At 42.6% G+C, this 27,286-nt stretch overlaps 1 protein-coding gene across 10 annotated transcripts in view; it reads right to left on the bottom strand.

The window, feature by feature from the left end:
• Positions 1–27,286, bottom strand: part of MLH1 (mutL homolog 1) — a 56,016-nt gene that overhangs the window by 775 nt on the left and 27,955 nt on the right. For 8 of the 10 annotated variants that reach the window (XM_032269801.1, XM_032269835.1, XM_032269840.1 and 5 more), the window contains 8 exons: positions 27,120–27,273; positions 20,776–21,149; positions 18,051–18,199; positions 10,075–10,183; positions 8,068–8,131; positions 2,673–2,837; positions 1,767–1,859; positions 1,375–1,488 (listed from right to left, as the gene is read on the bottom strand). In XM_032269801.1, coding sequence (XP_032125692.1) covers positions 1,375–1,488; positions 1,767–1,859; positions 2,673–2,837; positions 8,068–8,131; positions 10,075–10,183; positions 18,051–18,199; positions 20,776–21,149; positions 27,120–27,273 — 1,222 coding nt within the window. Of the gene's footprint in view, positions 1–1,374; positions 1,489–1,766; positions 1,860–2,672; positions 2,838–8,067; positions 8,132–10,074; positions 10,184–18,050; positions 18,200–20,775; positions 21,150–26,105; positions 26,378–27,119; positions 27,274–27,286 lie in introns of those variants that run through there. The other 2 variants (XM_032269855.1, XM_032269846.1) reach the window with 2 other exon arrangements.

The raw sequence follows: 27,286 nt of genomic DNA, 5'->3' as shown, positions 1-27,286 counted from the left end.
CTTCCCACCTCAGCCTCCCCAAATGCTGGGATTACAGGTGTGAGCCACTATGCCCAGCCAACACGAGCTTTTTAAGGGGAGAAAAGCAGCCACTGCTCTGCAGGACTGTCTCCTGTGGAACCTTTACTTTCATTCAGGGAGAAAATGGTTTTTGTAGCAGGAGCTATAACATAATGTCTGATCCTGTACTTGGATGGCAACAGTAGGAACTACCTAACTTACATTAAAAACAGGGCTCTGTAAGTAGTCCTGTTTTCTAATCCCCAGGGAAGGAATGAAAATACTATTGGGGATGATTTTGCCTCATTATTCCTTTTCTCCAAGTGAGCCTTAGCTATCCCACGTGTAAGAAAATGTTCTTTCTTGGCCAGGCACAGTGGCTCACACGTGTAGTCCCAGCACCCCGTGAGGTTGCGAGTTCGAGACCAGCTGAGGCAGGAGAATCACTCCCGGGAGGCGGAGGTTGCAGTGAGCCAAGATGGCACCACTGCACTCTAGCCTGGGCAACAAGAGCGAAACTCCATCTCAAAAAAAAGAAAATATTCTTTTTCAGCTGTAGTTCCTTTTATTGAAGTAAAATTTCCAATCAAATTAGATAGTTGCCACACAGTTTGGTAAATGTATTGCTTGCCTTCCCCACTGGAATGAGATTTCCCTAGAGGCTTTGGCCAAGAGAACTGAATCTCTGCCCTCTGACCTACAGACTTGGAATCCTCGAGCATGCCAGCTGGGCTTCAGCCTCCCATCTGAAACTGGCTCACAGTGCTCAGGAGATGACTGTGAACAATCAGGGGTCATACTCTGATTAAAGTGGGCTACCCTTTGATTCTTAGAGTATTTCAACTCTCCTCTCCAACCTCCCCCAAGATACATGTTAATTTGAAAAGCATTATCAACTGACTGGAAAAAGTGACAATGAAACATTAGGAATCTAGACAACCTTTTTGTGTCAAGTTGACCTGTAAGAGGAGTTGCAGAGCCTTGTTTTCCTGGCAAGGCAGTGGTCAGATAAAGAGTAAGGCAAAAGCTAAGACAGACTGGCGCAACTGACCCAAAATCGGAAAACTAGCTACACACTTCAGACCTAACAGTGGGAGTATATGGACTCTCCTGCCTCAGACAATCTAACTCAACCTCCCATTTCACACTGTGATGGCTTGTGTTTTTATATTTGACAGTTTCTGAGGCCGCTCAAGGTATGTTCTCCATGAGCAGAAGGAAGTAAAACTCATGAATAAAAGCTGACTATTGTGTTTGAACGTTGTTGGGTACAAAGAAATCCCCAAAATTTCAGAGATGGGCAAGTTTCATTTCCTAAAGATTATATGGGGGCCTGTCCTAGTCCTGGGGTGCCAATGTGTATCACCACTGTACCTGCTGGCCTGAGAGGGTCGACTCCTCAGATATGTACTGCTTCCGGATGGAGTAGAACATAGCACATTCCTTACTGAGGCTTTCAAAACACTCCTTTTCTTCGTCCCAATTCACCTGGTCCAAATAATTCAATACCTCAAAATAGGTACGTATTTAAATACATTTTCATTCTAAATGGAGATCACAGACTACTTAAAGCTAAAAATCTAGGTGTGACATTTTAGGCATTAAAACTGTAAATGGGACTGCTGAATACTGCTGGGGATGAGAGGAGGCCCTCAACTGTCCGACCCTTATCATCTTTATCATTCCAGATCAAAGGGTGGTCAGGTGCCCTTTCCCTCCAGCACACATGCATGTCCAACATGCTTAGTATCTGCTTGATCACTGACCTCAGTGGCTAGTCGAAGAATGAAGATAGGCAGTCCCTCCAAAGGGGGCACATAGTTGTCAATCAGAAGGGGTAATCCAATCAGGCTCCCTTCCTGCTTGCAGGAAAAAGGACAAGGGAACAAAAAATAATGCTGTTATAGTTTAAACAACTCCCATTTCTCCAGTGCTTTCCCAGGTCTTGTCCTCATATCTGCCACTCTGGGTGACCATGTTACTTGTTTGGGCTGGGCACAGGGGACAGAGCGAAACACTTAAAAAGAATTTTTCATCCTGACACACAGAACAACCTTTTCTTTGGATCTGTTCGTGATCCAAAGAGTATATCAAGATGGAGAGCCCCAAAGATCAAGAAGTAAGAAGAAATGGGAGCAAACGGCATAATCTCATTTACAGTGGCCTGCAGGGGTTCAGCTCTCCATGTCTGGGTCCTTCACCCTGGGAATAGGAGAGGCATGAATGGATAACAGTACAGTTATGTAACCTAGAAATGCAAATAGGGAGTGGAGAGGATGTCATGTATGTCACTTGCTGCTTCTGAGGGGAGGCCTAGTCCTCGCCTTGGAACTTTTTTTTTTTTCTGAGATGGAGTCTCGCTCTGTCGCCTAGGCTGGAATGCAGTGGCGCAATCTCAGCTCAGATTCTCCTACCTCAGCCTCCCCAATAGGTCGGATTACAGGGACCTGCCACCACGCTCGGCTAATTTTTGTATTTTTTTTTTTTTTTTAGTAGAGATGGGGTTTTACCATGGTGGCCAGGCTGGTCTTGAACTCCTGACCTCAAGTCATCCACTCACCTCGGCCTCCCAAATCCCAAATCCTCTGCTGGGATTACGGGCATGATCCACCACCCCTGGCCAGAGCTTTTATTTTAAGAATACAACAGAGGTGTAAGAATGGCTGTCATACCTCATCAATTTCCAAAGAGAAATAGTCTGCAAGCATCTCAGCCTTCTTCTTCAGAAACTCAACAATGTATTCAGCAAGTCCTTCTTTAGGACCATCTTCCTCTGTCCAGCCACTCTCTGGACTATCTAAGGCAAGCATGGCGAGGTCAAAGAGCGGTGCTGGCTCCTAGGAAGAAGCAAGAACACGAAGGAGCAAGCTTTAACAGGGCATCCAAATGAAGCCTGAATTCCCACAAATCCACTATCAGAATGGCAGGTGAGAAACCACAGATTAACACTCATCCCCTATATTCCCCAAAGGAAGTGCCCAAACAATCCACAACAAAACCCCTTTCCTCCTCCTCCTCGTCAATGGCCATTTCAATAGAGAAGATATGACAGAAAGCCTGCTGAACAGATGGGAAGGGTGAAGCCCTGGGGAGGGCTGCCGGCCCTACTTTCCTTCTGTGTAGCCTCAACTTTCATATTTGTAGAAAATCATGAGGCAGATCATTTCTTTCTATTGCCTCATAACTAAAGTGGGGGATGTGGCTGGAGAGTAAGTTAAATTGAATGACATTTCAGGCAAATCATCTAATGCAGAAACAAAGGGAAACTATGGTTAAAAATAAGATCCCTAAGTTATCTTCTATTTCCCCCTTCTGATGTTGTTACTCATTCTTTTACATGTTATAAACCCACAGTACGTTATTTTTTCATATTAATAGAACAGTCTATTAATCAAGGATGTAACAATCCTAAATGTTTATGCACCCAATATCAGAGCTTTAAAATGTATGAAAGCAAAAACTAAGAACTGCAAAGAGAAACAGACAAATCATAATTACAGGTGGAACAGACAAATAATAATTACAGTTGGAAGTTTCAATACCCCTTTCTCAATAATAGGCAGAAAATCAGTAAAGATACAGGAGATTCTGACATCACTATCAACTTGATATACTTAGAACATTTGACTCAACGAGATCAGAATACAAATTCTTTTCAAGTACTCATGGAACATTTATCAACACAGGCCGTATTATGGGCCATTAAAAGTTTCAGTAAGTGTAAACGAAAGGCAAGTATGTTCTTTGACCAAGATAATGTTAAATTAGAAATTAATAACATTTTTTAAAACTCCTCAAGAGACTGGAAACTAAATAACAATTCTGAATCACCTATGGGTCAAAGAAGAAATCAAAAGGGAAATTAGAAGGTGTTTTGAACTGAATGAAAATGAAAACTATCAAAATTTGTGGGATGCTGCTAAAGCAGTGCTTAAGGGAAATTTATAGCACTTAACACTTGTATTAGAAAAGAAGAAAGGTCTGAAATCAGTGACCTCAGCTTCTACCTTAAGCAATGTGAAACAGGATGGGCATGGTAGCTTACACCTGTAATCCCAGCACTTTGGGAGGCCGAAGTGGGTGGGGAAGGGGGTGGGGGGATCACCTGAGGTCAGGAGTTCGAGACCAGCCTGGCCAACATGGTGAAAGCCAATTTCTACTAAAAATACAAAAATTAGCCAGGTGTGGTGGTGCATGCCTATAATGTCAGCTACTTTGGGAGGCTGAGGCACGAGAATTGTTTGAACCTGGGAGGCTGAGGTTGCAGTGAGCCGAGATCGCATTACTGCACTGCACTCTGGCCTGGGCAACAGAGCAAGACTCCATCTCAAAAAAAAAAAGAAAAAAATGTGAAACAGAAGACAAATTAAACCAAAATAGATAGAAGAAAGAATAAAGGTCAGAGCAGATATCAATGAAATAGAAAGAAAACAAAAACTTACAAAACCAAAAGTTAGTTCTTGGAGAAGATCAATAAAATTGATAAACCTCGCCGGGCGCGGTGGCTCAAGCCTGTAATCCCAGCACTGTGGGAGGCTGAGGCGGGTGGATCACGAGGTCAAGAGATCGAGACCATCCTGGTCAACATGGTGAAACCCCGTCTCTACTAAAAATACAAAAAATTAGCTGGGCATGGTGGCGCGTGCCTGTAATCCCAGCGACTCGGGAGGCTGGGGCAGGAGAATTCCCTGAACCCGGGAGGCGGAGGTTGCGGTGAGCCGAGATTGCGGTGAGCCGAGATCGCCCCATTGCACTCCAGCCTGGGTAACGGGGGCAAAACCCCATCTAAAAAAAAAAAAAAAAAAATTGATAAACCTCTAGCCAGATTGACCAAGTTAAAAAGAGAAGCCTGAAATTACCAATATCAGGAATGAGTGAGGTTATGTCACCAGAGATCCACAGGTAATAAAAGAAATATTACAAACAACTTTATGTCAGTAAACTTAAAAATTTAGATTAAATGGAAAAATTTCTTCAAAGAAACAAAATACCAAAGCTTACATAAGAAGAAATAGATAATCTGAATAGATCTATACTATTAAAGAAATGGAATTTGCATTTAAAAACCTTCCCTTGAAGAAAATCTCCAAGCCCAGATGGCTTCACTATTGAATTCTAGTAAAGATTAAGGAATAATTTTAACATCAATTCTATACAAACTCTTTCAGAAAATGGAAAAGGAGGGGATACTTACCAACTCATTCTATGAGGCCAGCATTACCCAGATACCAAAACCACACAAAGACTAAAACTATAAACTAGTTGCATTCATGAACACAGATACAAGAATTATAATAAAAATTTTAGTAAATCAAATCCTGTAATATGTAAAAAGGATTGTATATCATAACCAAGCAGGATTCATCCCAGGAATGCAAAGATTTATTTAACATGAAAATTAACATAATTCACTATATTAACAAACTATAAAAGAAAAATCATTATCTCAGGAGATGCAAAAAAAAAAAAAAGCATTTGAAAAAAATTCAACATCCAATCCTAAATAAAATCTCTAAGCAAATAAGGAACAGAAAGAAACTTCCTCAACCTTGTAACAGGCACCTAAAAAAAAAACAATGGCTAACAGCATACTTAATGTTAAAAGACTGAATACTTCCCCTCTAAGATCAGGAATGAGAGAAGGATTTCCATTCTTACTATTTCGTTTTACCTTTCTTTTCTTTTTTTTGACAGAGTCTCACTGTGTTGCCCAGGCTGGAGTGCAGTGGTGCAATTTTGGCTCACTGCAACCTCCGCCTCCTAGGCTCAAGCGATTCTCTTGCCTCAGCCACCCAAGTAGCTAGGATTACAGATGTGCACTGCCACACCCAACTACATTTTGTATTTTTAGTAGAGACAGAGTTTCACCATGTTGGCCAGGCTGATCTCAAACTCATGGCCTCAAGGAACCTGCCCACCTCAGCCTCCCAAAGTGCTAGGATTAGAGGCATGAACCACCACCATCCCTGGCCCATTCCTACCACTTCTATTCAACGTTGTATTGGAGGTTCTAACCAGTGAATCAGTCAAGAGAAAGAAGAGGTGGCTGGCTCACACCTGTAATCTCAGCACTTTGGGAGGCCAAGACAGGTGGATCACCTGAGGTCAGGAGTTCAAAGGCCAGCCTGGCTAACATCGTGAAAGCCCATCTCTACTAAAAATGCAAAAAAAATTAGCTGGGTGTGGTGGTGGGTGTCTGTAATCCCAGCCACTCAGGAGGCTGAGGCAGGAGAATTACTTGAACCCGGGAGTTGGAGGTAGCAGTGAGCCAAGATTGTGCCACTGCACTCCAGCCTGGGTGACATGAGTGAAACTCCATCTCAAAACAAAGCAAAACAAAAAAAGAAATAAAAGGCATTCAGATTGCACAGGAAGTAGGAAAAGTTTCTTTATTCTCAGAAGACATGATCATTTTTTATAGATTCTATCAAAAAATAGAATCTACAAAAAAATCTACTAGAACTAATAAGTGAGTTTAACAAGGTTGCAACATACAGCCTCAATGTACAAAACTATACGTATTTCTATGTACTAGCAATAAACAATCAGAAATCGAAGTTTTTTGGCTGGGTTCAGTGACTCATGCTTACAATCCTAGCACTCTAGGAGGCTAAGCCAAGAGGATCGCTTGAGGCCAGGAGTTTGAGACTAGCCTTGGCAACACAGCAAGACTCCTGGGTCGATGAAAAAAAAAATTTTTTTAATTAGCCGGGTGTGGTGGTATGCACTTGTATTCCTAGCTACTCGACCCCAGGAGTTCAGAGCTGCGGTGACCTATGATCGCACCACTGCACTCCAGCCTAGGCAACAGTGAGACCCCTGTCTCTTTTTGTTTTAAAAAAAAAAAAAGAAAAGAAAATTTTTGAAACTGGGCATTGTAGCCCACACCTGTAATCCCAGCACTTTGGGAAGCCAAGGTGGGCAGATCACCTGAGGTCAGGAGTTCAAGACCACTCTGGCCAAGGTGGTGAAACCCCATCTCTGCTAAAAATTTTAAAATAGATTAGCTGGGCATGATGACACAACGCCTGTAATCCCAGCTACTTGCGAGGCTGAAGCAGGAGAATGGCTTGAACCCAGGAGGCAGAGGTTGCAGTGAGTTCAGATTGCACCATTGCGCTCCAGCCTGGGCGACAGAGAGACACTCTGTGTAAAAAAAAAAAAAAAAAAAAAAAAAAGAAAATTTTTGAAAAATGCCATTTAGCATTAAAAAATGTGAAATACAAAAGGATTTATCTAACAAAAGTTTTTCACCCCAAATTGATCTAGATTCAACATATCCCAATCAAAATCTCAGCAAGCTTTTTTATAGAGTATATCAAATGAAAAAAGGAGATATGAAACCATACAAACAGGTAGTACGATTTTTAACTCAACTAAAATTCGGCATTGAAAAAGTCTTTTGACAGTTTTCACAAAAGGCATAGAAAAAAAAAAGAAAACAAAAAAGTCTTGGAAAAAATGGACTAAAATTGTTGGTAGAGGCTGTGTTTAGACCATGGCTTTAGACAATGTTTATTTTTATCCCTTTCCAAGTATTAAGTATCAGTAGATATTTATTTATTTTTCTGAGGGAGTCTTGCTCTGTCGCCCAGGCCGGAGTACAGTGGCATAATTCACTGCAACCTCTGCCTCCTGGGTCCAAGCAATTCTCTTGCCTCAGCCTCCTGAGTAGCTGGGATTACAGGTGCCCATCACCATTCCCTGCTTATTTTTGTGTTTTAGTAAAGATGGGGTTTCACCATGTTGGTCAGGCTGGTCTTGAACTCCTGACCTCAAATTATCTGTCCCCCCGGCCTCCCAAAGTGCTAGGATTACAAGCGTGAGCCACGCACCCGGCCAAGTATCAGTAGATATTTATTAACTACTATACTAATAAACATTTGTTTAAGCTGGCTACCAAATGACCGTTTTGCTAAAAAGTATAAAACTTTTTATAATTAAAGATACCTCCATATGCAAATCATACAATACAGAAACTATCCTAAGAATTTTTAGAAAAATTTAGAGAGCTGTTTTCAGAAATGATCAGTTGAAATTTCACAAGTGAAAAAGATCTAAACTTACCGATAACCTCAGGACACCAAAATTGGCAAAATCATAAATGAGTATCTGGTAGAACAGTTCTTCACTGGAAATAAAAATGAAGTGACTTTAAGGAAAAGCTGAATGCATGCTTGAGATGTAAGTAGTTGGGACAAAATGGGAGAAGTAATCCCTGAAACACGGATAAGTCAGAAACAGTTCTGCCTGGCTGTGGAATCTGGCTAACAGTCTAACAAAATCTCTTACCCTTCCCAAGAGCTGGGATGCCCAAAGCCTTCAACCAAGGCTTGGAGTGGCCAGCCTCTAACAGACAGGTTAGAGCACTAAGACCAAGTCTGACTTGCTACCACTCATGTTCTGTCCCTAGCCTGGCACTATAGAAGGTTTCTGACACTCTGCAGTAAAATTTAAAAAGTTTTTTGTCTGCTTACCTTTCTCCCACTTACAAAGAATCCAATAAATCGCTTTTTTTTTTGTTTTTACACCTTATTATTAAAAATTAAATGAAATGTATAGGGAGGGCAGGGAGTCTTCCTAAATAATCAAAAGTAGACATAAGGCAGGATTATACTACAATGACAAGCAGTTTAGGATGATACACTGGCTGGCAATAGACCAAAAGCAGCTATGAAGTGTATATTGAATTACTTCCAGAAACACAATGGGAACAAATGCCACATTTATATGGTACTTTATAGCTCTCAAAACACATTGAACCACCCAGACTTGCTTAAAGACTTCTCATCAAAGCAGACAAAGCACCTGCTATGCCTGCATTTTGGTGGGGAAACTGAGGCACCTATTGAGTAGCTGACTTGTTCCATGTCAGTTAGTAAAGTGCTAAAGCAAGGACTTGAATCCAGATATTGAACTCTGAACCCAGTTCTCTCCTTATGTTTTTCTACCTCCTTACTGGAAAATCATCCACATTCATTAACAGCTGCAATTCTGGGTCTGGCCTGGATTTGTAACTGTGAGATGAAAGAACATGAATGCAACTGTGATTTGGGGCCTTGGAGGTCATTCCCTTAGACATGCTGGAAAAGAAAAAAGCAAGGGGAATAGAATTCCCAACAAATTAAAAAGTGACAGCTCACTATACAAGCCCAATTATTCTCAAAGCAGACAAGGAATTTGAACAAAGCTGCACCAAACAGGTTTCTGAGCCTGGGAGGAATGAGTTCTGAATACATAGAAGGAGGTACATGTGCTAACAGGAAGCTTCTGGACTGGGGCAGTTTCAAGGGATGGTGAATAGGTTTCTATCTCATGTACCAACTCCAAGCAATGTATAGTGGCTGTTCCACTTACAGGGCCAATAAGCACTCTGAGGCCACAGCAGGGCTTAGAGGAAGAGTCTCACAGTAGATAGGTGATGGTGGCAGCATCCTCCCATATGCATTACCTACTTGAGAACAGATTTAATACAGGTTCTAGACTCAATAGGAGCTCATCCACCAAGGTCCCTGAAAACAATCAACAGATATGTTGCCAGCCATGCAACAGTCAAATGAAACTGCTGGGGTCACCTTTCCTGTGCTGATCAAGCCCACTAGCTCACTTGGTGGCTGGAGTAAGCCTTTACTCCATTCTCAAAGCTCGGAGGAAAGAAGGCATCAGGTCTTTCTCTTGCATCACCCACAGTACTGTGTTGCACACAGCAGATACTAGAATTCTCTAGCAGCATCAAACCCTCACCAACTGGTTCACTACATTTACAGGGCACTGAGCAACTACCAAGGACTAGGCTTCTTAGGTTATTTCTTACCTTCACAAACAAACAAAACCCCTGCATGGTAAGTAGTAATATCACAACTTACAGCTGAGAAATCTGAGACACAGATTAGGAAAGTAACTTGTCTACAGCCAAATAAATGGGAAATGGTAGAGTCTGGATTTGAAACCACATCTGTCTGACTCCAAAGCCTGTGCCCGCCCAACTACCTCATGCTGCTCTTAGCTTCTGTGCCTGCGTTCCCTGGACCATTGTTCTAGCAGCTCTGCTTGTTCACACACTCACTGATTTACCTAAGCTTGGTGGTGTTGAGAAGGTATAACTTGGTCTGATGCTGTGCCAAGGCCCACTGAGGATTCACACAGCCCACGAAGGAGTGGTTATGCAACATCTCCCGGAGAACTGCAAAACAAAAAATAGAAACAAAAAACAGGTAAGTAATGGGATCCTACCAACCTCCCTTCACAGCCCAAAGCAACAAGCACCAGAACGAGAGACACCAAAGAAGCAAAGAGGCCTGAATTGAGACTCCTGCTGAAAACAAACACAAACGAGGACTTATAACTAATCTTTTTTTGTTGTTTTTTGAGACAGAGTCTTGCTCTGTCGCCAGGCTCGCAATCTCAGCTCACTGCAACCTCCGCCTCCCGGGTTCAAGCAATTCCCCTGCCTCAACCTCCCGAGTAGCTGGGACTACAGGTGTGCGCCACCACGCCCTGCTAATTTTTTGTATTTTAGTAGAGATGGGGTTTCACCATGTTGGCCAGGATGGTCTCGATCTCCTGACCTTGTGATCTGCTCACTTCGGCCTCCCAAAGTGCTGGGATTACAGGAATGAGCCACCATACCCGGCCAACTAATCTTTTAACATGCAACAAGGAATGGCTGTAAGATTAAAGACCACTCAAGGATCAAAATCTAAGACGAAGCAGGAACTCAGAGAGGTAATGAGATCTCTGAAGTCAAGAAGTCAACTTTATCCAGACAGTAGAGAAACCTCAGGAATCATGAACGTTAGTTTTCACAGGCTCTGAAGGTGGCAAAAGGAGGACAAAAGCATGGAATGGTTTCACATGGAGAATTCTAATAGGAGACCACTTCCCCAACACATGAAGCTGAGACTCCAAGGGTTGCACCCCAGTGAAAAAGAAAGCCATACTACTATGCCCATGGTGGGGGCTCCCTCAAAGGGCAGTTAAGCAAAATTGCCACCTCTAGCCTTGATGATGGAAGAAAAAAACGACACCCCGTGAATTTGTAATCAGAAACTGGTCTCCACATGCTTTCGCACCCAGAATTCATGCTAAACAGGTTGCCGGAACACCTTAAGCAGAGATTTTAATTTAAACTGATTTGGGGCTAACCATTCCCCCAATTTCCTAGTCGAATCAAATGCAGATTCTCTCTGCAGAAATTCACTGTCAATCCAGGCTTCAAGTAATTCCCCACAGATAAAGTACAAGGAATTAAGTTACAAAATTACTAATCACAAAAAATGCCCCATGAATTAGAATCCAGAAGGATCCACAGAATGAGATCTGTAAAGGTTTCAGGAACTAGAAAGATCAGCAAGTAACAGGAAATAAGTATGTCAGCATACTCAAGAAGTATTAAAACCATGAGTAAGCAGCAGGACACTATCCACTATCTCCTGGGATCAAGACTTCCAAAAGAGCACATAAAATTTCTAAAAATGAAAAATACGGGGCACGGTGGCTCACGCCTGTAATCCCAGCACTTTGGGAGGCTGAGGCGGGCGGATTTAAAAGCCAAGTTGATACTATTAGGAGGTGGAGCCTTTGGGAGATGATTAGGTCTTTCCTCATAATTGTGATTAGTGGGATTAGCTGTTATGAAAGAAACTCCAGAGAGCTAGCTATCCCCTTCCACCATGTAAGGATACAGCTAGAAGGTGCTGTGTATGAGGAAGCAGGCCCTCACTAGATACTGAATCTGCCGGTGCCTTGATCTTGAACTTCCCAGTTTTGTGCTCGCTTCGGCAGCACATACACTAAAATTGAACTTCCCAGTTTTTAGAACTGTGAGAAATAAACTTCTATTGTCTATAGGCCACCTAGTCTAAGGTAATTTATTATAGCAGCCTGAAAAAACTAAGCCACCAAAGGCCCCAATAAAGATTCAGGAAGACCATAAAACATCTACAGGAAAGTTATGATCAAATAATATGTGGTAAATCCAAACAAACTGACAATAACAAGTATCAAAGAACAAGTAGATACAGGCATACCTCTGAGATATTGTAGGTTCCGTTTCAGACTACCGCAACAAAGTCAATATCACAATAAAGCAAGTCGTGAAATTTTCTGTTTTTCAATGCATATAAAACTTATGTTTATGCCACACTACTAACAGACTTGCTCTATGAAGGGGCCAATCTTCAACAAGTAACAAATGCAGTATCTGTGAAAATCAATTCCAGGTGGGCTAGAGGCTTCAGTATGAGTCTTTTAGGACACAATCTAAGAGTGTATCTTTAATTATCACAAAGTTAGGAAGGATTTCTTAAGCTAAAAAGCCAATCTATAAAGAACAATTGAGAAAATCTGCCCATATTAAATCTAATAATTTCTGTTCCTAAAACAAGTATTCATTTTAAAGAGTTACTAGATGATCCCTAAACTAGGGGAAGATATTTTCATGTAACCGATTACTATCTAGACTATATCAAGAACTTCAAAAATTAATTAGAAACGCCCCCCCAAAAAAGCCATCAAATAATGGGTAAAAAACTTGAACGGGCACTTACCAGTTGAGGAAATATACTTATTTATTAACTGATTATTTATTTATTGCTCTGTTGCCCAGGGTGGAGTACAGTGGTACAATCTCAATTCACTGCAACCTCACCTCCCTGGTTCAAGTGATTCTTGTGCCTTAGCCTCCCAAGTAGCTGGGATTACAGGCATGCGACACCACACCCAGCTAATTTTTGTATTTTTAGTAGAATTTTGCCACGTTGACCAGGCTGGTCTTGAACTCCTGGCCTCAAGTAATCTGCCCACCTTGGCCTCCCAAAGTGCTGGGATTATAGGCGTGAGCCACCGTGCCTGGATGAAATACACTTAACTTTATTACAACCAAGAAAATGGAAATAAAAACTACCATCAGATACCGTTTCATAATCACCAAACTGGTAAAAGTCTGACGATATAAAATAATGGACAGAAATTAGAGCAAATGCCACATCTGTAAATTGTTGGTGATAATATAAAAAAAATGACCCCTCTGGGAAACAATCAATAACTCTCTTAAATAGATAACCTAGAGCTTCTCATCCAGTATGCCAGGCCATTGATCAACCCATATGAAGCTGGGAACCAGGGAGGCATGTGGAGAGACAGGGACTGAGGCCATGTGAGCGCTCCCACTGTCCTTCAACAGAAGAATGAATGAACTGCATATTCATGAAGCAGAATCTATATTATACAGAAAATGTAAACCAGAGCTGTACATAACAAGATGGATAAATCTTAGGAATATATGTGTAGCTATATATAAATTGCAGAAAAATGAAACTTATACTGTAATTCTACTTTTATAAAATCTAAAGCTTGCAAAACTAAACAGATTTTTAGGAATACAAATACAGGTGATAAAATTATAATAAAAAGAAAGGAAATAATAATTCCAAAATTTAGAATAGTAATCACCTTTAGGGAAGAAGGGCAGGGGATGGCACAGGGAAGCAGCACATAAGAGCCTCAAAGATGATGGTAATGGCTGACTTCCTGGAAAGGTGCTATTCTCACAAGTGTTCATGTTTTTCTATAGCTGCTACATATATTTTATAAATATGATTTTTAAATTTACCAATGTATCTATGTGTGTATGCACATATATATATTTGTGCATATATCTATGTGTGCATATATATATATATATATATATACACATTTTTTTTTTTTTTTTTCATGAACTAAGTAAAAATATCACCAGCTAAAAGGAAGAGAGTGGACAAGAGAGGCTGGAGACAATAGGGCATGGGTCATAGCACAACAATTATATATCATGGTTTTAATATACTTGTTTTTTAAGCTTTGGCATCACAAGTGAATTCTCACAGTATTATAGAAGTTCTGCAATACTATCCCTTCCTCCATAAAAAGAGGTTTATTTTCTTCATTTTTAGAATAAGTATTCCCCTCTGTTCCCACTGGAAACTCAATGTCTCTACAGGATGTTCTGCGTAGGCAGAAAATGATTATTTTAAAAGCTGGAGAACATTAAATAATCCTGAATAATGAGGCACTGGAGGAAAGGGACAGCAGTGTAATCCACTAAAACAGTCAGAGATTTTCCATACAGAATGTTCACAGACTACTCTGATGCATCCAGAGCTACTGAAGCGCAGCCCTGCCAGCAGGACAGGGAAGGGAGGCGGCACCACCAAGCACAGGCCTTTTCTTCCTTGGGCATTGTAAGGCTTCTTGGACCTCTTCACAGCCTCTTAGCAGGACTTAAACAACCTATATTTCATCCCTAACCTAAATGTCCCCACAGTGCTGGTCCGTAGGCATTTCCCTGCCATTCTGTGAACAGTAAAATGGGACAAAATCCGTCTGTGCTTCAAAGCCTAACCACCCATCTGAGTTCATAACCAAGGCCTTGAGTCTCAGCGTGTTTTTCTGAGAAGCAGCAAGGAAAACCAAACCTGAAGAAAGGGCGATCAGTCCTCTAGTTCCTAATGCTCACTTGCAGGGTAAACGCCATCTCCTGCTGGCTGCCTTCCAGTGGCCACTGTATGCCAGTGTCTTTGCTGCTGCCAGAGATAATCAAGATACCCTTCCTTTCCTCTCAGGAGATCTCACCCTGGCTTCCTGCTGAACTGGCCTTATATCTCTGTTAGAGGATTTCTTTCATTCTACCTAATGTTGCAGCCAGTTTTTAATTAAACAATTCCCATGCAACAGCATGGTATTCTTTAAGGCAGGGGTCACGGTTTATCCATTTAACTTCCTACTTCTGAGCTTGGCATGGTGCATTCTGTACAGAGAAGATACTTGACAAATGTTCACTGAACTGATTTCTTGTACCAAAAACACCGGTTACCTGGTAATGAACCACGAGTATACATATTCAGACTGAGGAGAGTTCACCAAGGAGCAAGAAAATAAAATGAAGTGTGGATATCTGGAATGTTAAGGGCGCTTTCACTTTAAATGGTAGCAAATAGCTTATGACATTTCTTAACCCCATTAATTACAGATCAAAATTATGGGACTAGCAGTAAGTAAATTCAGTCGTTACTAATCCCTGAGATGAGCCTTATTCCATAGAATGCTTGCTTGGATACTGGACCCTGTCAAAAGGACCCTCACTTGTTAACTGCAAGTGTGTCCACCATGGATGGGTAAATCCCTAGACTCAAGAGAGCTGTCTAACTGAACATTCAACTTTGATATCCCTTTAAAATAAAGATTCTAGGGCTTTACCTCCCAGGCTGCTCCTTTCAATCACTGACTCGCTCCCTTAGCAGATATCTGCTGAGTACACAAGCCAGGCACTCTGCTGGGCACCAAGGACGAGGTGTTGAGCTCCACAGACATGATCACTGCACAGACAACAGATAATCACACAGGCACAACTAAGAAAACTGTTACAAGGAATGTATCTCTTACTTTTTTCCTGGCCTTGGGAACTTCATCAGGGAGGGGCCAGACTGCTGGTCTATTAAGGTTAGTGCTCTTCCTCGCCAAATCTGAGTCTCAGTCAAATCCCTATACAGCAGTCAACTCAAAGAGAATCAGCTTCTCCCAGCTTGGGGCTCTGGGTGTCAACCAGATACCAGCAGGTAGAGTTCACGTCGGAGGCCCCTCCCCTTAATCTGTGCCTTATAGATTATAAAGCACACACAAAGTATCTTAAGTGTTCATCACAACAGCCCAGTAAGGGCTGCAGTGTAGCACATTTTACAAAGCACGAAAATCATGCCCAAAATAGTGAATAAATTTCTGTCTGGCCTCTGAATGGTGCAGGTGGTGGGAGCTTCAGAGGAGTTCTGGCTCCAAAGCAAGAGACCATTCCATTCCCCGCGGCACAGACAATGAATCCATCTGTAAAACCCAACACCAGCATGTTTGAAAACACCAGCGTGAGTTGATGGAATCAGAATTACATGGCGTGCTTGTACTGCATAGGCGGTTGACCTGGTTATGCATCTGGGCTTCCTGCATGAAGGCCACTGCCAGTAGCAACCCACCATCAACAAGGCATGAACCTGGGCCTGTTTTTGATTGTGGGGGTGTTGCAATTAGTCTGTCCTCTCCATTTTCTATTCCACTTTCCTCATCTTTAAAACAGAGAAAACGGCATCTGCTCTGTCTCCCTCACAAGACTATTCTTTAATTAGATGAGATACTGTGTAGGAATATACAATTTAAAATCATTTATATGTATCATTTTAGCCTCAGCAAGACTCCAAAGCTGACCAAACTTGAGGCAGATTAGTTTTATTAATACATTGCACTGAAAACAGTTTGATACTACTCAGAAAGTAACTGACATTGTAACTTTCACCCCAGCCTGCTATGCATAAGGGAGACAAACCCTTAAAGAAAACTCATAAAGTCCATTAAACCACTGTAAGGAAGACTGCTAAATGCATCAAGTAACAGCTCACCTTTATGTAAAAGCATTTTAAAAGTTCCCAGCTTGAAAGCTAACAATGATGGAAGGGAAGAGCAACTAGAGTAAATCATGGAAATAAAAACCAGAAGCCAATTGGCAGCCCCTTCTACAATTGTCAAACCTCGGTCATAGGAAGTTTGTATTTGCCCAAATGGAGAGAAGACCTGTGGGTCTTTTCCCACATGAAAACAAAGGCCCAAAATGCTAAGAAAAGGGAATGAATGTAAAAAGGCAAGTTGAAGCCTTCTGAATTTGCTTAGACAAGTGACTGAGACAGAAAACATTTAAGAAACCACTGAGTCAGAAGCAGCTGTTTTAAAAGGTTAGGGACTAGTGGGAAAGGCATAGAACTGCTCCTTGGCTACTCTTTCCTTTGAAAAATTAAACCAGATTCTCATATTTTAAGATACACTTTGTAACAGTTTTGAAATTTGACTACTTTTAGAAATGTTTAATAGGCCAGGTGTGGTGGCTCACATCCATAATCCCAGCACTTTGGGAGACAGAGGTGAGAGGATCACTTGGGCCTAGGAGTTCAAGACCAGCCCAGGAAACATGGCAAAACCCTGTCTCTACAAAAAAAAAAAATCAGCTGGGCATGATGGCACATGCCTGTAATCACAGCTACTCAGGAGGCTGAGGTGGGAGGATCACCTAAGCCCAAGGAGGTTGACGCTACAGTGCGCCATGACTGCACCACTGCACTCCAGCCTGAGTGACAGAGCAAGACCCTGTGTCAAAAAAAAAGTATAACAGATGAAAAATAGAAAGGTCACTGCAAAATTGTCAAGTACAGAACTGCCTACCAGAGCCCTGGACAATGATGTGTACACTTAGAGCACTGCTGTCTCACTCATAAAGTGGGGTCTGGATTGTTGTCTGCGCTAATTCACTGTTATATACCTCAATCACTGGGTTGGTTCATCCTTTAGAGGTGACTAGCCTCACCTTTTAATTCCTAAAACCATTATTTTAGTTTGGAAGTAACAGGGATCAAGATAGAGTTCTATATTCAGATATTCTCAAAAGCTATTTCTGACAAAGATGATAATGATTTATTACTTTGTCTTCAGGATATAAAAGTATCAACTCCTTGCTCTGTAACAAGTATTATTATTTACATTTTATCTCTAATCAGCACAATGATCTTTAAGCGTAAAATTAATTTCACTTTATAGGTAAGAAAGAACTGAGGCATAGAAACGTTAGGTCAGGAGTCCAAGGTCACACAAGAGACATGGTAGTGCCAGGATTTGAGCTCATGGCTACCTCCCAAGCCTGTGCACTTTCAGCAACAGGACATGCCATTCAGTACACAAGATAAGAATTTTGCTGACCACTACACTGCTCTTAGCTAAGACAGAAACAAACCGAAAACTGGCGAAATGACTGATTTTACTCTGACTCCTATGGTTTAACAAGAATACCAATTAATGCTAATTGAAATAAACAGATTATTTTTCTCCCTTTTCTCCCAATCAAAAATTGTCTTTAAGCTGATGCTATTGTGGGCTAGTAAAGGAAGAGGAGTTTGCCCAGCAAAACTAGTGGCCACTCTGACAACACAACTGCTTTCTGCATTTCCAGAACCCTAGCAGTTGAGGCCACAGCGTTTACGTACTCTCATGTCCTCGCTCATTAATTTCTTCCTGGAGACTCAAAACACTGGTGAGGTTAATGATCCTTCTCCGGGGGGTACAGGCTGCAGTCATGTCCTTTCCAGAATCATCTTCCACCATATCCACATCAGAATCTTCCCGATGTCTCTTTCTGCAATGAAGAAAAGGAAGTGACAGATCATTACTATTCTCTTTTGTTTTTAAATTTAGCCAAATTTTGTGTGTTGCATTTTGGAGAAACAAGCAACTTCTCTGTGCTGGCTCTACAGATCTGTGGATAAACCCGTGCTGGTGGCAGGCCAACAAGATCAATCTGTTCTCTGGTGACTGCTTATCTGACAACCATCAGATGCCAGCAGCTGGCCACACAGCCAATGTAGCAGGACTTTGCAGTATAGCTTTTGATGCATTTCTCCAGCCTCTGAGCTTGCTTGCTGCTCAGGGCCTTGAACAAGTGAGCTGAATTTGTCATCTCATTCATTCATTCCTCCAACTATCCATCCATCAGACACTGCTATACACTAACTACACTGAACAATGAACAAAACAGGTAAGATACCTATCCTCACAATGCTTACTTTTTTTTTTTTTGAGACACAGTCTCTCTGTCACCCAGGTTGGAGTGCAGTGACATGCTCTCAGCTGACTGCAGCCTCCGCCTCCCAGGTTCAAGAGATTCTCATGTCTTAGCCTCCCGAGTAGCTGGGATTACAGGCGTGAGCCACCACGCCCAGCTTAGAGGTGACATCTGAGTTGAGACCTGAGTGACAGGAAGCCAAAGGCTTCCCAGACTGACAGAACAGCAACAGCAAAAAGGGTAAAAAGCTCAGCCAGTTCAGATTAGCCACAAGAGCTGTGTGGCCAAAACACCACGTGGAAGAAGGAAAGTGGAGGGCGGGGCAAGGGTGGGGTGAGGGATTTAAGTTTTATCCCAAATGCAAAGAAAACCACGGAAACGTTCTCGGCAGAAAAGTGATATAATTTGATGTGGGGCTTACAAAAATTTCTTTGACTTCTCTGTGGTAAATATCACTTACTTCTGCAAGTGAGGAACAAAGGTAATACTTTCCCTGCAGGGATGATAAGAGCATTAAATGAGATAATGTATGTAAAGTATCTGGTAGACAGTAAATACTCATTAAATATTAGCTTCCTTTATTATTCCCTGGAAAACATTTTTTTTTTTTTTTTAGGACAGAGTATCACTCTGTCAGCCAGGTTAGAGTGCCGTGGTGTGATCACCACTCACTATAGCCTCAACCTCCTGGGCTCAAGTGATCCTTCTACCTGAGCCTCCTGAGTAGCTGGGACTACAGACATTTGCCACCATGCCTGGCTAATCTGTGTCTGTGTGTGTGTGTGTGTGTGTGTGTGTGTGTGTGTAACTCCCACGCCTGGCTAATCTCTCTGTATGTGTGTGTGTGTGTAACTCCTGTGTGTGTGTGTGTGTGTGCGCATGTGTGTGTAACTACTGTGTGTGTGTGTCTGTAACTCCCATGCCCGGCTAATCTCTCTGTATGTGTGTCTGTGTGTGTGTAACTCCTGTGTGTATGTGACTCGTGTGTGTGTGTGTGTGTGTGTGTGTGTGTGTGTGTGTAACTCCCAGACTCAAGCAAGCCTTCCACCTTGGACTTTCAAAGTGCTGGGATTATAGGCCAATGAGCCCGGTTGGAAAAAACTTAGAAGTCATCTTGCTGGGCTTACTCAGAAATGAGCAAACTGAAGTAACACATTCCAGTTCAAATGGCTAATTAGTGCCATCATAGTATATGTGCAGCCTTAGGAAAATTCCTTCATCTTGAGCTCCAGGTTTCATATGAGTACACATTAAATAAAGAATATCCACCTTAGAGATTTTGAAATGGTCAAAATTAAATGACAATAGTAATAATTATTATTATTCCTGCTCCTTTTTTCCAGCTTTCTTTCACCACTAGCTCACAAACTTCAGGGGAGTTTTTGTTTTTGTCTTTTTTATTTGAGACAAGAGTTTTGCTCTTGTTGCCTAGGCTGGAGTGCAATGGCACAATTTCTGCTCACTACAACCTCCGCCTCCTGGGTTCAAGCAATTCTCCTGCCTCAGCCTCCCAAGTAGCTAGGATTACAGGCATGTGCCACCACACCTGCCTAATTTTGTATTTCTAGTAGAGATGGGATTTCACCATGTTGGTCAGGCTGGTCTCGAACTCCTGACCTGAGGTGATCCACCCGCCTCGGCCTCCCAAAGTGCTGGGATTACAAGCCTAAGCCACTGCACCCAGCCAGGGAGTTTTATAAATTAGATTCAGAAAGTGTTTTTTTTCCGAAAAAAGTGAAAGCAGCTTTGGGTAGGATGAAAAAGAATCCTCCAGATATGTTAGGATTCTCTCACTAGCCATTTCTGTGGTTGAGGCTCTATCAAAATTCCTTACTAAAAATAAAAGATAAACCTACTTTATTTCTAGTATGTGTGTTTATTAAATTGGGCAACTATTCCACAATCTGAAGTGTTTTTAACTCATACTTGGAACTGTGGACATTTTAGTAATTTCAATGGACACCATGATGGGTGACTCTCAAGCCATGGTCAAAGGCAGACAGTAAACAAGGCCACGGCACCATTCCCGTGAAGGCAAAGGGCAAGTCAGGCAGAGAGAAGATGGAAGTGATTCATGAAAAGCCAAAGTTAGAAGGCAGTTTTATTACAGAATAAAGGATAAAGGCTGTACTTTTCCCAAAAGGCCATACCTGGGATTGCCTGGGCTGGAAGAAGGTCCTCTCTTCTCTGACATTTCTGAAGTCCCCTTTGTTGTATCCCCCACCAGGCTCTGATTTTTGCCAGCCACTTCAGCAGGGGCTGGGAGTTCAAGCATCTCCTCATCTTGCTGCCTAGCCCTGCCACTAGAAATGTCTGTCTTATCCTCTGGGACAATGGCCTGGGGCTGACTGGACAGTGGTTTGCTCAGAGGCTGCAGAAATGCATCAAGCTTCTGTTCTCGGGAATCTGTACGAACCATCTGGTGGGCATAGACCTTATCACCACTTCCAGAAGTAGAAGAGGAGGTCAGACTTGTGGATTTAACCATCTCCCCAGAGGGGCCAGCGAGTCCCGGTAGCAAAGTCTGTATTAAAAAGAAAAAAGAGAAAAACAAAAGATAGTGGAGAGACTCAGAATAAGGAGTATAGATATACAGGTCCCCAAATGGAGCAGTAGTAAGAAAGAAGGTAGAATGAGGTATAATTCTATTGTTATAGAAGCAATCCTGCCTAAAATATGAAGTATAAAAGGTTTACAGGTATAAAATTCAAGAACTAAGCAAAATCCTTATAATCATAAAATTATTTTTAAATGGAAATATCAGTGTAAAATTCTCATATTTTTGTCTTGGGAGGGGCTACAGGCGTGAGCCCCTGTGCAGTAGAAGACTTTTTTATTGTGGTAAAATATATATAAATATATATAAAATTTACCATTTTAACCATTTTTAAGTGAGAGTTTGTGGCATTAAGTACATTTACACTGTTGTGCAACCATCACCACCAACTATCTCTAGAACTTTTTCATCTTCCCCAATTTGAAACTCTCTGTCCCCCATTAAACAATAATTTCCAGCTGGGCTTCGTGGCTCACAACTGTAATCCCAGCACTTTGGGAGGCCAAGGCAGGTGGATCATGAGGTCAGGAGATCGAGACCATCCTGGCTAGCACGGCGAAAACCCATCTCTACTAAAAATACAAAAAATTAGCCAGGCGTGGTGGTGTGCACCTGTAGTCCCAGCTACTTGGGAGGCTGAGGCAGGAGAATCACTTGAACCCAGGGGGCGGAGGTTGCAGTGATCCAAGATTGTGCCGTTGCACTCCAGCCTGGGCGACAGAGCAAGACTCTGACTCAAAAACAAAAACAAACCCCAAAAAACAATAATTTCCCATTTCTCCTTCCTCCTAGCTCCTGGCAACAACCACTCAACTGTCTATTTTAAATATACATATTTCCTAGCTCTGACCACTGGAAAGGCCTAAAAGTAATGACTACCCATTAGCAATGAGGACTCCCAGATCCCAGATTATAGTCTTTAAATACCATTTCCCACTAAAATGAACTAGAGCTCCTTAAAGAAAAGGCCTACTCCAGGACTTGGGCTGGGACAGTATAAATGTGCCTGCAACATCTTGTCAGAAACAAGGCAATTATCAAGACTAATGGAATTGGGTTAAAAGGTAGAGAGCACCAGCTCCAAGGGCTTGCTTCCACTGGAATAAGATGGGATAATTTGAACATCAAAAAGAAAAATGACTACAATTGATTAAAATATGTTGCTCTGTTAACAGCTATGACAAAATAGTGAAAGAGGGAAAAAGTGAAAGTGAGGAGAGAGAAGGAATAACAGAGGGAGAAAGGGAAACATCATTACATACCACTGGAAATTACTAGGACACCATTAATTCCTTCAAAAATTGATAGCTAGAGGGATATAATTCAGCATTTAGTCTTACTTTCTGGTAAGAACTATTTCAGGATAACCAAATAGCTATAAGAAGGGAAAGTTCTTCTATACCAAAAAATTATAGTCAATACAGAAGAAATTATAAAATCAGAAAATCATAATCTTACAATCTAATGAATTAACTGATTCAGGTAATGGTCACCAACTAAAGGCGAAACCATTAAGCTAAATGTTGATGAGTAACTTTACAATGAGGGAATCAGGTGGTCACCAGCTGAACCCACTGATGAATCTTATTACCAAAACGATATAATAAGACACCATGCACCTCCTGCTGGGGTACGATAGGAAGTACAGGGCCAATGGAAACAAAAAGGTACAGTGACTTTTCTAACTTCAGAGACTTAAAAGATTTTCAAGAGTCGTTATGTTAATTTCTGCTTCCCAAAACCCACATGTAAATTTTATAAATATATATATATATACAAGTATGTACTTAATATACATAGTATATGTATAACACCTGTTCCTTTCACTTGTCCAAGGCAGGACTCTAATCCAATTGTGAGTCATAAGACCCCTATTCCATAGGGGCATACCATGGAGGAAAGAATGGCCACAGAGAGGCCAAGAGAAGGGGAAACATATTATTGGTTTGGAGAGGGCCTGGACATTGGAATTTTCTAAAAGTTTCCCAAGTAATTCTAATGGCAGCCAGGGTAAAGAATACTGCACTGAACAAACAGGACTTACTGGGTTTAGACCATGCTCTTCATGTCCAATCATATTTTGACCCTGTTGTCCATTTTTCAGTCATGTGCCCGCCTAACTATGCCTCCATAAAAGGCCCAAGAAGATAGAGTTTGGGGGCTTCTGGAGAGTTGAACATGTCAAGGCTGACAGGAAAATGAACAAGAACTCATTCATGTGCTGGGAGTCAACTATATGGGGACAGAAGCTCCTGCACTCCAGACCCTTCCAGACCTAGGCATGTGTAACTCTTTATTTGGCTATTTATTGGTATCTTTTGTTTGTTTGTTTGTTTTGAGACGGAGTTTCACTCTTGTTGAACAGGCTGGAGTGCAGTGGCATATCTGCTCACCGCAGCCTCCGCCTCCCGGGTTCAAGAGATTCTCCTGCCTCAGCCTCCCCAGTAGTTGGGATTACAGGCATGCGCCACCACACCCGGCTAATTTTTGTATTAGAGACGGGGCTTCTCCATGTTGGTCAGGCTGGTCTCAAAATCCTGACCTCAGGTGATCCGCTCGCCTCAGCCTCCCAAAGTGCTGGGACTACACGCGTGAGCCACCACGCCCACCCTTATTGGCATCTTTTAAAATCTTTGTAATAAATCCAGAAAACTAAGTGTTTCCCTGAGTTCTATGAGCCACTCCAGCAAATTAATCAAAAACAAAGTGGGGGATCATGAGAACCCCAACTTGAAACTGGTTGGTCAGAACTTCTAGAGTCTTGGACTTGTGACTAGTGTCTGAAGCAGGAGACTAGGGGCAGTCTTGGGGACTGCACCCTCAACCTGTGGGATCAGATGCTATCTCCAAGTAGACAGTGTTGGAATTAAATTGGAGGAGGCCGGCTGGTGTCCACTGTGGAACTGCCTGCTTGTTTAGTATGTGGGGAGAAGCCCCCACACAAGTGGTCATAGAAGTCTTCTGAGTTGATCGTTACTATGGTGAAAGATTGGAGGAAAAGCACAGCAACCAAATATGATGAGTGGAATCCCCAGGGTTCCTGATTTCCATACCAAATGCATTCACTGCAAACCAGGGCTTTTGTTGTACTGGCCAAGATCAGTGGAGTGCAAGGCACATGATGAAGAGCAGAAAGATGGTGGCTCCATGGCCAAAAAGATAGGAGCCAGTGTGACCTGCTGCTGGCAGGGAGAGAATGTATTCTGACAACCCCTCTGAAAATAGAGAGCAGCAAGGAGACCACCAAGCTGGCGTCACGCACCAACTGAAAGAGGCAGGTCCTCTGATCCCTCTGAAGACAAACTGCTCAGGACTTATGCAGAGTTCTACTGGAAAATAAAATGTAATCTAACTAAACGAAGCTGACTAACCCAGGATAAGACAAGGAGGCATGCTGAGAGATTCTTTTCCCCATGGAGCCACAGACTCAACGATCTCTGGCAAACCCCTTAGGCCTCAATTAGGGCAGAGCAAACGGCAATCTCTGGGCTAGGCAATGTGCTCTCCATCTTCCTTTCACACTTTGGGCCTTTCCTCCCACTCTCCATTAGCCAAACTATTTCCAGATCCTGGCAATTCTACATGCTCAACTATTAGTGAATGGGGCTACTTTCTATGTCTCAAGCCCCTCACCACTTCTACCAAATCATTGTAGGTTTCCATCTTGCTCGGCTCCAATCCATTCTGATATTGCAACCAGGGAGCTCTTCATAAAAGGCAAATAAGATCCCATCCAGCCAGTCACAGTAGCTCATGCCTGCAATTCCAGCACTTTGGGAAGCTGAGACAGGTGGATCACCTGAGGTCAGGAGTTCGAGACCAGCCTGGACAACATGGGGAAACCCTGTCTCTACTAAAAATACAAGATTAGCCAGGTATGTTGGCCTGTGCCTACAGTCCCAGCTACTTGGGAGACTGAAGCAGGAGAAACTCTTGAACCCGTGAGGCAGAGGTTGCAGTGAGCCAAGATCGCGCCATTGCACCCTAGTTGAAATCGAAACTCTAATTTCCTGATGAAAACCTCTCTCTTTGGCCTGAATTCTGCAGCCTCAATTACACCACTGCCACTCACCCTAACATACTCAGGCCCCAGCACAGCTTAACCCCAGCTGTGTATGACAGTACCTAGGGAGGCTTTTAAACAATCTTGATACCCAGACCCCACCATCCAAGAATGATTTATCGGTTTGGGGAGGACCCAGACATTGGAATTTTCTAAAAGTTTCCCATGTAATTCTAATGGCAGCCAGGGTAGAGAACACTGGACCCACTGCACTGAACTTTCAGATTCTCAAACACATGTTCTCTTGCACCTCCAGGCCTTTATCCTTGCCATTTCCTCTGCCAGAAACACTCTTTCCATTTCCCATCCCTTTTGCCCACCAAATTCCTATTTAGCCTTTGGGTCCCAGCCTCCATGTCTCTTCCCTCCCTTTTGTGACTGTCCAAGTCCAGGACAGGGACCCCTCCTATATTCTCCCGAGTCTTTTTTTTCTCTCCCATGGGATACATTCTCTAGCAGACCATGAGTGCCTCTGTGGAAGGCAGCAACATCTATGCTGCATCTCTGGGCACTCAACCCAGCATGTGTCTCCAAGAGGAGTCTGGATGTATATGTGCAGAGGGAGGCAGAATAAAAGGAGCAGTAAAGAGGCACAGAGCTTAAGTGAGCAACAACAGACATCAAACCAACTAACAGTTACTGGGCATTTTCTGTGTATCAGATAGTGCTCCAAGAGCCTTGCTAGACATGTTAACCCACTGGGGGCATGTGTGGTCTCATCTTGTCCATGGCACTACAAGGCACAGGGACTTATGGCCTCTATAAGACCTGGGGCTCATGTTGGTACCAGGAGTCAATCAATAACAGAGGAACAAGGGTTGGTTTCCAGACAGAACTTCTTCCTCCCACCTGCCACATACCCCTTTCAGATGTCACCAGTAGGAAGCTGTGAGGACTCCCTTCTTCTCTGCATCAACAATCTCCAGTGTGTGGGTTCCAAGGCTGCTGGGGCTGCCCTGGCTGGGTTTAATCTCACTGCTTAGTGCCCATGCCACCTTCCATCTAGATTCTTTCCAGGTGGATAACTGTGAATGTCCTTCTGAGAAGCATTTGTCTGCTTGGGAATTTTAAGTCTTCTATGAAGCAGGGTCTCACAGAAGTCTAGTTTCTGCTTCTAGGACCCAGCATAATCTAATGGAGCAAATACTTCTATATTGTAGTTTCAGTGTGCTTATGATGAACATCCTCACCATGAATAAAAGGCTGCCGACAACCACATTATCTCAGAACCAGGAGAGTATATAGGAGATCATTTTATCCAACCTGCTTATCTTACAGATAGGAAAACAGAACTCAGATAAGTGAAGTGACTTAGAATAATAAGCACTTAGAAGCTGTACCAGACATTTGCTGTTCACTGACTGCTTGTAACTATCCTTGGATGTGGGAATGACCCATTCCTTCATTACTGAGGGAGACATGGAGGCCAGGGAAGGTTAGTCATATGGCTGGTAACCCAGGTCTGTCCAACAGTAGAGCCTCCACTCTTTCTACTCTTCCTGCTGCCTCCCTGGAGCTTCACCCCTCCACTGTGCCCTATGTAGGTGGGACTAGCCTCCTCCTGAACATCTCCAGTGAAGAGCGCACTGAAGAGGCACCCTATTCTGTTTTCAGACAGCTTGTTTTCCTAGGAAGTTGGTCTAAGGTTCCAGATGGAGGCAAAGTGAGGAAGAGAGCTCTGGCCTTATGACTCTAAGCCCAGGAACAACAGCACAATACCTTTATAACTAGGTTCAAAGAAGAAAATGTCAAAACTATCAAGGTAATACTTGCAAAGAAAGTTCCTAAGTAACAGGCAAAAATCCGGGCTCTCATGTCTGGCAGGGCACATTTCAAAGGTCCCAGAAAAGCAGCTGGATGAGAATCACCCTGACCTGGGTGAAGTACATCCTGGAGGAATTGGAGCCCAAGAGCTTGCTCTCGATGTGCTGCTGCACCCGCTCCAGGATGCTCTCCTCATGCAGGAAGTGAACTTCATGCTTCGTGGGGTGCACATTAACATCCACATTCTGGGGACTGATTTCTAAACTGGCAGGAAAAA

This window comes from Sapajus apella, unplaced genomic scaffold (assembly GCF_009761245.1).
Source record: "Sapajus apella isolate SASKATOON/1434 unplaced genomic scaffold, GSC_monkey_1.0 scaffold4, whole genome shotgun sequence".
Taxonomy (NCBI): domain Eukaryota; kingdom Metazoa; phylum Chordata; class Mammalia; order Primates; family Cebidae; genus Sapajus; species Sapajus apella.
This window is presented reverse-complemented; position numbering and strand designations above follow the sequence as displayed.